Source organism: Oxyura jamaicensis, chromosome 25, assembly GCF_011077185.1.
Source record: "Oxyura jamaicensis isolate SHBP4307 breed ruddy duck chromosome 25, BPBGC_Ojam_1.0, whole genome shotgun sequence".
Lineage (NCBI taxonomy): Eukaryota > Metazoa > Chordata > Aves > Anseriformes > Anatidae > Oxyura > Oxyura jamaicensis.
The window spans coordinates 1,202,149-1,213,495 of NC_048917.1; the positions used below are offsets into that span (position 1 = coordinate 1,202,149).

General features: G+C 57.9%; 2 protein-coding genes across 2 annotated transcripts; one reads left to right on the forward strand and one right to left on the reverse strand.

Moving 5' to 3' along the window:
* Positions 1–621: 621 nt before the first annotated feature.
* Positions 622–7,116, forward strand: LOC118178155. The gene is made up of 2 exons (XM_035346444.1): positions 622–6,411; positions 6,488–7,116. The coding sequence occupies exons 1-2, from the start codon at positions 6,060–6,062 to the stop codon at positions 7,114–7,116; spliced, it is 981 nt and encodes a 326-aa protein (XP_035202335.1). The 5' UTR covers positions 622–6,059.
* LOC118178180 (ras-related protein Rab-11A-like) lies at positions 6,790–10,879 on the reverse strand. The gene is made up of 5 exons (XM_035346472.1): positions 10,770–10,879; positions 8,171–8,366; positions 7,892–8,085; positions 7,738–7,818; positions 6,790–7,524 (listed from the first exon to the last, which is right to left on the reverse strand). Exons 1-5 carry the CDS (start codon positions 10,807–10,809, stop codon positions 7,385–7,387), a joined length of 651 nt encoding a protein of 216 aa, XP_035202363.1. The 5' UTR covers positions 10,810–10,879; the 3' UTR covers positions 6,790–7,384.
* Between the last annotated feature and the right edge of the window lie 468 nt (positions 10,880–11,347).

The window sequence follows — 11,347 nt, forward strand, 5'->3', positions numbered from 1 at the left end:
TGATGTAGCAACTTTGGAAGAAAAAACCAGGCGCTGTAAACGCACCGAGAGCTACCTCTGGCCCACGAGGGGCTGCAGGGGGCTCGGGTGGTGGGGGAACCGCGGCCCCGCCGCCCCCCAGCCCCTCGGGGGCACCCGGAGAGGCTCAGACCCGGGCCCTGTCCTAGGGGGAAGCCCGGTTGCGGGGCTTAAAACAACAAATTTGCGTAACTTTTTTTTTTTTTTTTTTCTCTCTTTTTAAATATATGTATATATATAAAAAAATCTTTAAAAAAAAAATAAAAACAAAAAACAAGAAAAATGCCCATGACCTTAACTATTTGCTCTGACTTGTATCTTCCTTGATAGGTGACTAAAAAAAATATAAAAAATAAGGCTTGTTGGTCCAATTCACCAGCAATAACATCCGCTAAAAGCAGAGCCCTCCGGATGGGGGGGGGAGGGGGTCCCGGTCCTGGCTTTGGGGGGGGCTCCCTCGTCCCCGCCGTGTCCCGTCCTGCCAGGGGGGCCCAGCCACCCCCGGGTGCGTTTTGGGGGCGCAGGGCAGCGGGACGGGGAGCAGGGCGCCGAGCACCCGGGGGGCTCGGAGCGCTGCTGCGGGCGCAGGGTGCCGGGCGCAGGCAGGATCAGGCCCGGGGGGAGGCTGGTGGGCGCTTGCTGAAATGGGGGCTGTGCTGAAGCCAGGGTTCGTCCGGCGAATTTATCGGGCTTCCCGGTGCCGCCAGGGAGGGGACGGAGGCGTCCCAGCCGGGCTCTGCGAGGGGACGCCCCGAGGAGAGGCGATGAGGCGGAGCGGGTGGTGGAACGTGAGAAAGGGAACCGGAGGGATGAGGTAATACCGTGCCGTGATGTCATCCTCATCGACATAAATTATGTAGAGAATAGTGTGTATTATAATGCATAACAGAAAACGAAACAAAAAAAAAAGAGAGAGAGAACCAAAATTGGATTTATATTTAATGAGGAGATACTATAAAAATATCTTGTCCTAGCTCCCATTTGCAAAAGTATTTTTCAGCTGGAGGGATATCTATTATTTTTTTCTCTTTTCTTTCTTTCTTAAAAAAAAAAAAATCTCCATACATACAAAGGCTCAGACTGTTACTATTGTGAACCTCTTAAATCAAAATGCTCCAACCTGTTTATTTGGTATTTGAAGGGTTTATTTTGATGCATTTACTGGTGTTTTTTAAAGAGAGAGAGAGGAGGGAAAAAAAGATTAAGATTTTAAAATTAGAACATTTCTTTATAATTTAATATTCTATTTTAATAAATGCATTTATTACATGTAAATGTAGCAAGGAACTGGGCTAATAAAAATACTTTTTATTAGGTAATTTATTATAAGAAAAAAGGATATTTTATTTTATGATAAAGTGATCCTTAAAAGTTTAGAAGGTTTAGAATATATGTAGGTTAAAAAATACATTTGTATCCAGAGTATTGCTTAAAAAGTGTTTTTAATATATGTTTCCTTTTTCGTGTGTGCGTGTGTGTATGTAAAAGGTGATAGTTATGGTGCAGATAGCCCTTTCCAGGAATAAGAAATTAACACAGTTGGATGTATTTAAAAATGAAAAAAAAAAGAAAAAAGCGAAAAAAAAAAAGAAATTACAAACCGGAGAAGTGAAATAGACAAAACCACTACGACTCGGAGCCGCGTGGTCGGTTCCCAGGCCCTGTCCTGAGGTCGCTCGGTGCCGTCCGTCCCCGCGCCCGCCGCCGGGTGACCTCGCTTTGCTCTGACGGTGGCTGCTTCGGGGAGAAAAAGGGCTTTTTTGGAGCAGGCTGGGCACGCTCAGAAAGCCAAACTCACCTTTCTCGCCCCTTCCGCCCTCCTTTCTCGCTCGTTTTCCTGCAGACCCCAGCCTGCCCCAGATTGCCAACGGGGAAATGTTGCCATTGACGCGTTTGGAAGCGGGATTTGGGGCGAACCCGGCGTAAAACCGCTTCTCGCCCAGCGTGGGAGGCTCCGCGGGGCCCGTGGGTGCGCGGGGCCGCTCGGCGCTGGGGCAGCTCCGGCCCCTGCCTCCCCTGGGCCGACTTTGGCTCTGTCTCCGCAGCCCTGGGTGCACCAAACTCGAACCCGTCCCCAACCAGGAGGGCACCGGGACACGCAGCGAGCTGTGCCCGTCCCCACCGGGCTGGCAGGGCCCAGGCCCCGTGGCCACCCCGCGGACGGGAGCCCGCCAGGGGTCTCGTCCCGCATCCCGCAGTCGCGAGGCGGCGGGGATGCTTCTGCTCTGTTGCCTTTCAAAGAAGCATGTTAAAATAAGATTTTTTTTTTTCCTGTTTGTTTGTTTTTAACCAAAAAGGAGAAGAAGAAGAAAAAAAAAGTTTGCGTTGATGGGTATTAAAAAAAAAAAAAGTTAAAATAATAATAATAAACGCTCAAATTTATTTCATATAATCCTAGAGTAAAGATTAAAATAAAATTAACTAGTTCAAATAGTAGATGCTATCCATATTGTTTAATCTATAGTAGATCCAAGTGATCCCAGACAGAGCAGAATGTAAAGTAAACTTGTAAACAAGATCAGTTATCATTTTTAACTTCCCCAGAAATTCCATCTTTTTTTGGTACTATTTTTCTGAAGCAAACACATCGACGAACGAAAAGCCTAACAAAATATCCGACCACCGACTGGTACCTTCTGTCAAAGTCCTGAAGTTTTTTTTATAGAGGGGGAAAAAAAAAAAAAAAAAAAAAAAAGGGATCTAATAATATGTATTTTTTTAAAAAGATGCGTTTGGGTTTTTATGTTGCTTTTTTAATAAAAAGTATAAGGATTTGGCTAGTCACTGAACAAAATAAGAAAGTTTTAGGCCATTATTTTTGCCTTATTCTGACCTCCAGCCTCCGGCCTGGAGCACGGAAATGGAAATTTCAGAAAAAAAAAAAAAAAAAGCGCTAAAAGTCAGAATCTCGTTGCTGTTAACTTTTCTCGCGCCGTTTGTGCTTTTGGAGCTCCTCCAGGCACTCGAGGTGTCGGCGGGTCCCTGTGACGGTGGCGGGGACCGTCCCTGGTCGGGCGGAAAGGAAAATTGGGCGCGGGTGAACTCCCCTCTGTAAGGTGACGGCCAGAGCTGGCGGCAGCGAGGTGCCGGTGCCGAGCGCGGAGCCGTGCTGAGCACGCCCTGCTCCGCGCTCGGAGCACGGGACGTTAGGGTTTGGTTCGTTCCCTTTGGTTTTCGGGCTTTTTTTGCTTGCTTTCTTGGTTATATCTCGACCCAGCAAGGGGAAGGGTTGTGCCGGGAGCGGGCGGCGTACGGCTTGGGTTGTGGGTGCTTCATGAGCGGCTGGCAGCGATGCCAGCTCCGGCTCAGTGGCTTTTTTTCGGTGCTGGAGGCTGCGGTGGAGGGAGCCAAGGCTCAGCCCTTGAGCGCTGGGACTGCGGCGAGATATTCGCCCTCTCCTTCGCTTGTACCAGGAGAGACGAGCCCTGGCTGGTCGGACCCTGCTCCGTGCGCGCCCAGCATCGGAGGCTGCTTCTCGCTGCACTGACCCCCTGTTTACACGCGATGATGCTAAAATAAATGACCTAGTGCAAGCTCCGTTGTTCGTGGAGGCAGTGGAGCATTGCCAAGAAAACACCCTCGCAAGGTGGCTGGTTACCTCCGGGTTTAGCTCTTGCTCCTATCCTCGGTGTCGTGGCTCAGCCGGAGCGAGCCCTGGCTGTCCCGCGGTTCAGGAGCATCCGCCAGGATCCCAAAGCCTTCGACAACCACAGCGGCCACCCCAGCGCCCGCACCCGGGGCGGGACGAGGCAGCCGCTTACCAGCATTCAGCAAAGCCATGCAATAGGTTAGGACAGGAAGCGAAGACAGTTCTCATTCGGTTTCTGCGTATAGCACTGTGAATCCGAGATCGCTCGCTGCGCCCGCCCCGTCAGCCCAGCGCCGGTTCGGGGACGCGGAGGCACGACCCCTCCACCCGGTCCTTCCCCGCGGGGCAGCGAGCGGCCTGTTTGCTCTTTCATTTTCATTTTACCTCATTTTTTTTTTCTTTTCTTTTTTTATTTTTTCGGTTTTGATACTTGAAGAGTCAGTGCTTGACATTGTGCAGCGGCGCCCTGGACTGGAGAGCGGATGCACTTTATAGTCGCTTGTCCATGGCTCGTGGGGGTCCCATCCTGCCTCTGCCGCGTCCCCGCAAAGGTTTCCCTCGGTGTCAGCACCGCAGAGCCAGGATGGGCAGGTTCTTCCAAAAAAAAAAAAAAAAAACAAACACAAAAAACAACCTTTCTAGGATGTTTATGAATGGTCTGTGGTGTGTTGGGGGTCGAAACTCGGAGCCGTGTTCTGCTGTCAGTCGGCCCGGCCGAGGTTGGGCAGCCTCAGCCTCGGTCCCTGCGCCGCTCGCCCGCTTCGGTGGGGTTACTCCACGGGAAGCCGAAGTCCCTTCGGGCCTGGCAGGCTGCGGCGTCCGTGCTGGACCCGGGCCAGCATCGCTTCAGGGCCGCTAATGGAGCAAATTGAATGTCACCCCCGGTAAAGTGACACTAATGTGAAATCTGGAGTTGTTCCACCGCTGTCTGCGCAGCTACGCAGGGATAAAATAATAATAATAATAATAATGAAATCGTGTCCCCACCCTGCCCGGCGGTGGCGGTGCCGGTTCACCGGGCGGCTGATGGCAGAACGCGTCCTGGTCTCGCGGCGATGCTTGGGGACAACTCGTTGAGGACTGGGGCAGGGGCAGAGCAGCGCCGCGTGGCCGCGGGGTCTTCCCTCAGCTCCCAGCAGCGGAGAGGGAGCGGCGGACGCAACCTGCTTTGCTCAGCTGTGAGACGATCGGCCCTTTTGGATGTTTTTTTTCCCTTTTTCCTTATGAATTCTCTTCAAGAGAATTGTAAAGAAAGGGGAAAAAGAAAACAAAAAAAAAAAGAGCCAGGGGTCAGATCCTGTTTTGCAGTTGAGGGTTTGCTCCTGGGTTAAGCAGGCGTGAAAGGCAGTGGGATTTGACGGCTGGGCGCGTGGTGCCGGCTCATCTCGGCGTCGGCTGCAATTTCCTCCGGCTCTTCCCGGTATTGGAGGTCCCAGCTCCAGTTCGCTGCCGCTGGGGCTCCAGCAAAGCATCTCTGGGGCCTTTTCCCCGTTTCTCGAGCAAAACCTCAGCCTCCAGGGAGCTTCCAGGGGAGCTCAGCCCATGCCAGCCCCGCGCAGCCCTCGCTCGCCAAGTGCCACTGAACTTTCTCTCGCCCTCGCCCCAAAACGCCCAACGAGTCCACGTGCATCCGCTTTTTTCCACGGAGCTGCCGGTGTCGGCCTCGGCGTCCCGACCGTGGCCCCTCCGCTTAAAGTCCGTTCCCTGTTACGTTGTGTTTTCCTTTTTTTTTTTTTTTTTTTTTTTTTTTTCCTTTTCACGTCATAGGAAACCTGTAGTCGGGATTGTTACTATTGGAAACCGATCACATGTTCCATCCAGGTATTTTCATCTCTCCGGCATTACGCAAAAATAAAGGCCTGAGAGAGAGATATAACCGAACATAGAAGTAGAGTTAGGCTCGTTGTCTGAGTTTTTGAGGCATATAGTATAAGGGGAGAAGGAAAAAAAAAAAAATTAAAATAAAAAATTAAAATAATGATGTTGCACAACTTGTAGAAAACAAAGAAGGGAAAGGGTTAATGTATTAAATGTGCTAAATTACATTAAGAACTTAATTTTATTAAAGTATTATTACTTAAGAAACTTGGTATCTGCTCTTGTTTTCTGTCTGTTCACGCTCTGGGAAGGGCTCCAGCAGCGGCGGGTGGGAGCGGGGCCCTGCTCAGAGCAAAGGGATTTTATTTCCACGGCGATCCCATCCCCTGAACCTGCTGCCACCCTCAGCCCTGGCGGTGAGTTCCCGTCTCCGTGAGCTTTGGGTCACCCTCTCTGCCACGCCGTTCTGGCAGGAATTGTATAAAAATGGAGGAATTGGAGCAAAAATGGAGCTAAAAGCCGCGACACCCTGGGGACGTGGCGGTGCCCGGCGTCACGCTGCGCCAGGGGGGGTCCAGCCAAGGGTTAGGTGCTGCCACGGTGGCTGTTCAAAAAGGGTTAAAATCAAGTAAAAATGGGGCTGGCCCCACACTTCCTCCCTACCCTGCTCCTCTTCGTGCCCTTCCTCGCCTGGGGATGCCGCCGAGCTGCCATGTGCCAAGGCAGAGGGAACAACGGGGCTGGAGCTGGCGCGGTTCCTGGGCTCAAGCAACGACCCCAGCAGGCAGAAAAAGCCTCCAGCAGCAACTTTATTTTAGGATTCTGTCCAAATTTGTCAATAAACCATCCTCCAAGGCAAAATCCTGCCAAGTGGGACGGGGTGACCGTGGGCAGATGTGGAAAGAGACCCACACATGCTGGGGATGTGCTCCTGGGCTGGGACAATGGGATGGGATGGGGTGGGATGGGACGGGATGGGATGGGATGGGGATGGGGATGGGATGGGGATGGGGATGGGGACGGGGACGGGGATGGGATGGGGATGGGGAGGGGATGGGGATGGGGATGGGATGGGGATGGGATGGCCCCTGCAGCCCCCGCATTGCCCCCTGCCCATCACGCCAGTGGCACCGGCTCTGTCCCCTGGGCAGGGGGATCGGGGCTGGCAGCCCCCTGTGAGCGCAGCACACGCTCCATCTAGTGGCAGCCTCATCGCCAGGCTGCGCCCTGCTGTCCCCGAGTCCCTCGTCCTCACCCCACAGCCCCAAAAGTGGCAAAATCTTTCAAAATCCCCCCATCCCGGGAGCCCCTTTTCCCCTCCTCGTGCATCCCAGCACCCGGCCGAAGGACAGGGCAGCTTTTTGCTCTGTTCTGGCTGCGCTGCAGGGGTGCCTCAAAGGGGCTCAGGGCACAAAAACGGGGCCCAAGGAGGGAATCGCCCCCTGCACCCCCCCCCCCCAGCAAGGTGCCCCATCCACACCCAGAGCCGTGCCCGGGGCTGGGTGCACCCCGTCTCTTGGAGGCAGAAAGAAGGGTGCACCCTGGCCCCCCACCATCCCCAAAACCTTCCCCAAAGGGCTGCACCCATGGGTGCCACAAAAACCTGGGTACCGGGCAAGGGATTCGCTGCGTTTGGGCTTGTTTGGTGTCACCCTAAGGTGACTTCGGGGCTGGAGAAAGCAAGGACGTGAAGGGTGACACGTCCCGAACCCTGGGGAAGAGAGGCACTGGTGGGGAGACACGGCTCAGGGAAAGCTTTTCCTCTCCATTCCTGTAGGTCCTACACAAACACAGGGAGAGCAGCACAAGGCGGCACGGCCCCGGCGCGCACAGGAGCGGCCGTGCAGAAGAAGCGGCCGCCAGCCCCATCCCTTTCCCAGGGGGGGGCTGCAGCGAGCAGAGGTAGAGGGTGAGAAAGGCGACGGCTCCGTGCGCGGGGCGGCGGGGGGCAGCGGGGGCTCAGATGTTTTGGCAGCAGGGCGCCTGGCGGCCCTCCTGCTGCGTGGGCAGCACCCGGACGGGCTCGACGGTCGTGCTGGGGCCGAACTCAGCCTCGGGCTGGCCGGTGATCTGCCGCTGCGACACGATGCGGTAGATCTCTTCCGAGAAAGAGGGAGAATGAGGGAAAAGTTTTTTTTTTTTTAAAAAAAAAAAAGTGGATTTCAGTGAAAGAGCTTCCCCCGCCCAAAGCGCACGGCTCAAGAAGCTGGGAGCGCCCACCCCTCCCTGTCACGGGGAGCAGGATCCCCCCCTAGAGCTTACAGAGGTCCCGGGTGGACACAACCCCAAAGCACCTCCTGGCCGCCCCTTACCCGTGAGGATGCTGTGGAAAGCTGTCTCCACGTTGGTGGAGTCCAGAGCCGACGTCTCGAGGAAGGACAGCCCGTTCTTCTCTGCGAGGACAGGCCGAGCTCAGGCCGGTGTCGCGTGGGACGGGGTGGGGTGGGATTGGGGTTTCGGGGATACCTGCAAAGCTCCTGGCCTCGTCGGTGGGCACAGCCCGCAGGTGCCGCAGGTCACTCTTGTTGCCCACCAGCATGATGACGATGTTGGCGTCGGCGTGGTCCTGCAGCTCCTTCAGCCAGCGCTCGGCGTTCTCGTATGTCAGGTACTTGGCGATGTCGTAGACGAGCAGAGCTCCCACGGCCCCCCGGTAATACCTGGGGGGCAGCGAGGGGACGGGGTCACGGCGGGTTCCCAGGGAAGGGATGTGGGATTGGGGGGGGGGGAAATGGGGACACTCACGCCGAGGTGATGGCCCGGTACCGCTCCTGCCCGGCCGTGTCCCAGATCTGAGCTTTCACGGTCTTGTTGTCCACCTGGATGCTCCTCGTGGCAAACTCCACCCCGATGGTGCTCTTGCTCTCCAGGTTGAACTCATTGCGGGTGAAGCGGGACAGCAGGTTGCTCTTCCCCACGCCAGAGTCCCCGATGAGCACAACTGGGGAAGGGGGGGCAACGAGCACGGCGTCGGCCCCCGGACCCCCAGCACCAGGCAGCACCGATTGTCCCCTCCGCGGCCATGCGGAGCCACCCCCAGCCCTGCGGGGACCTGGACGTCCCCATTGGCCCCCGTCTCCTTTTCATCCCGAGGGAATTGGTGCATAACCAGGGATTTAAAGAGCTGGTCCAAAGCAAGCACCAGCCGAGGAGGAGGAGGAGGAGGAAGAGGAGGAGGAGGAGGAGGAGGAAAGTCCCTGGGTGTGGGCTGGGTGAGTGCATTTTCTGCCTAGTTCCTGTAAAACAGGCTGCGGGGAGGCTCCGTCACACGGCTCCCCTGTCGAGTTTGTTGGGTTTGTGACTCAACAGGTTTGGATTTCTTTTCTTTCTCGTCGCCCCTGCTGCTGGCTCGGTCCGTTCCCCAGGGGAATGCGGCGGACTCTGGGGGCTTCACCTTGCCCTCCCCAGCTGGGACCAAACCTTCTCGGCAGCAGGGCCACCGCCGAGCCCCCCGGCCACCCCGTCACCACGCTGGGGGGCAAGGGAACCCAGCAAGGGACCAGCAGGAGCTCGGGGCTCGACCAGCAGCAGAGGAAGGGAGGCTCCTGATGCCCCGGGGCGCTGCGTGAATGCCTGGGAAGACCACGATGGGCTGGGCTGCCCTTCGATGAAGAGGCCAGCAACGTGCCAGGTTCCTTAATGAGCCTCAGCGCTTTGATCCAGGCTCGGTGTTTAATTAACGGGAAGTTGCCACTTCCCTTGGCTCAAGTGGCACGTCTCCGATCCCGGCAGTGCTGCTGCAACCCGGCTTCCACTGGCCCCGTGCACGCCCACGGCAGCGCTGAATGCAGCTGGGGAAACTGAGGCACGCGTTGGCCATGCCCCGGGGAGCCTTAGGAGCAGGATGCTCCCTCGTCAGAAAAGTCGGAATAATGCTGCTTCGAACCGAAACCAGCACCCGTTCGGGGAAAAAAAAAAAGCCCCAGCAAAGCCCCAGGGACCCAGCGAGCGCTGGCCCAGCCCCGTGCCCCTAGACACCGCGTCTCCCTTTGGACTTCGCCCCTGGTTTGGGTGGAACCGACAGGTTCTGGACTCAAAGCCGGGTTCTCTTGCTTTTAAGGAGAAGAAGAGAAGAACGGGGAAGGAAACGCAGAGCCCGACCTCCAGCTGCCCTCAGCCCCAGCTCCTTTAGGAGCCCGGCACTGCAGGTGGATGCTCCTGCCCCCCCCCCCCCCCCCCCCCCCCCCCACTCGCCCCCCGCCCCCCCGGGGGCCCTACCCACCCCCCCCCCCCCCCCCCCCCAGAGCCATGCGGGCGAGACGCAGGGGACGCCCCTCGCTGGGTCCCAGGAGAGTTCCGGGGAGGATTTTTGAGCCCCCACGGCAGGGGGGTTGGAGCGAGGTGATTTTTAAGGTCCCTTCCGACCCGAACCAACTCCGTGATTGATTTCCTGGGCGGGGGCCGGGGGAGGTGCTGGCGGCTGACTCACGCAGCGAGGTCATCCCTGGCTTCTGTCGCGACTTTTGGACGTCCTGTCGCGACTTTGCGACGTCCTGTCGCCACTTTGCTCCAGCCGACAGCACCGGGACCCCGTGCTGGTGGCTGGGGAGAAGATCCCGGGGCTCCCAGCTCCCTTCCCGGGGGGGGGGGGACAGGGGGCTTTTCCCCGCTCCTCCCGCTGCCCACGACTCCCCCGCAGGCTCCCGGGGCTGCCCAGGGGTTGAGCACCCATGGGTGCTGCCCCCATGCCGCACCCATGCCGCACCCATGGGTGCTGCCCCCCAGGGGGGTCCTGCCGCCCCCCGCCCCGCAGCACTAACGAGAAGCCGTGGCCAGGAAGAGCTGCTCGCACCCTTGGGTGCGGGGACACCCGGCACCCGCCCAGCACCGGGAGCAGGTCCCCGGTTCAGGTCCTGGTCCCCGGTCCTGGGTTCAGGTCCCACGTCCCGGTCCCGGTCTCTGTCCCCGGTCCCCGGTCCTGGTTCAGGTCCTGGTCTCCATCCCCGGTCCCCGGTCCTTGGTTCCCAGCCCAGTCCCCAGTTCAGGTCCCGGGTCCTGGGTCCCGGTCTCCGTCCCCGGTCCCGGTTCAGGTTCAGGTCCCGGTCCCCGGCCCCAATCCCGATCCCCAGTTCCCGGTCCCCAGTCCCGGTCCTGGGTTCAGGTCCCCGGTTCAGGTCCCGATCCCGATCCCTGGTTCCCGGTTCCCGTCCTTGGTCTCCGGTTCAGGACCCCGATCCCGGTCCTGGTCCTGGGTTCAGGTCCCCGGTTCAGGACCCCGGTGCCGGCCCCGGTTCCCGATCCCGGTTCAGATCCCGATCCCGGGTCCAGGTCCCGGTTCCTGATCCCGATCCCGGTCCCGGGTTCAGGTCCCTATCCCGGTCCCGGTCCCGATCCCGGTCCGTACCCTTGAAGAGGCAGTCGTACTCCTCGTCCCGGCCCCGCATCCTGCCCCGGCCCGGCCCCGGTCCCGGCCCCGCCGCCGAGTTCCGGACCGAGGGGGGGGGGGGGGGCGGGGGGGGGAAGTTGGCCCCCCCCCCCGATCCCATTGGTCCCTCCCCCGCCCTCCTCCGCTGCCATTGGCGGGCGGGGCTGCCCGTCACCGTCCGGCGGCTCACCTGGGCCAGGTGCGTGGGGGCGGCGGCGGGGTCCTGAGCCCCCAGCCCCCGTTCCCCAGTCCCCTTCTTCCCACGTTCCCCTTCCCCCTTCCTCTCTCTTCCCCTATTCCCCTTCTTCCCCCATTCCCCTTTCCCCCATTCCCCTTTTCCCATTCCCCTTTTCCCATATTCCCCTTCTTCCTCCCCTTCCCTATTCCCTCCATTCCCCCTTTCCCCTACTCCCTTTTTCCCCCATTCCCCCTTTTTCCCTTCTCCCCCTTTCCCCTTATTCCCCTTTTCCCCCATTTCCCCTTCCCCGTTTCCCCTTCCCCCTTCTCCTCTCCTCCCCTTCCCCTATTCCCCTTCTCCCACCTTTCTCCTCTTCCCC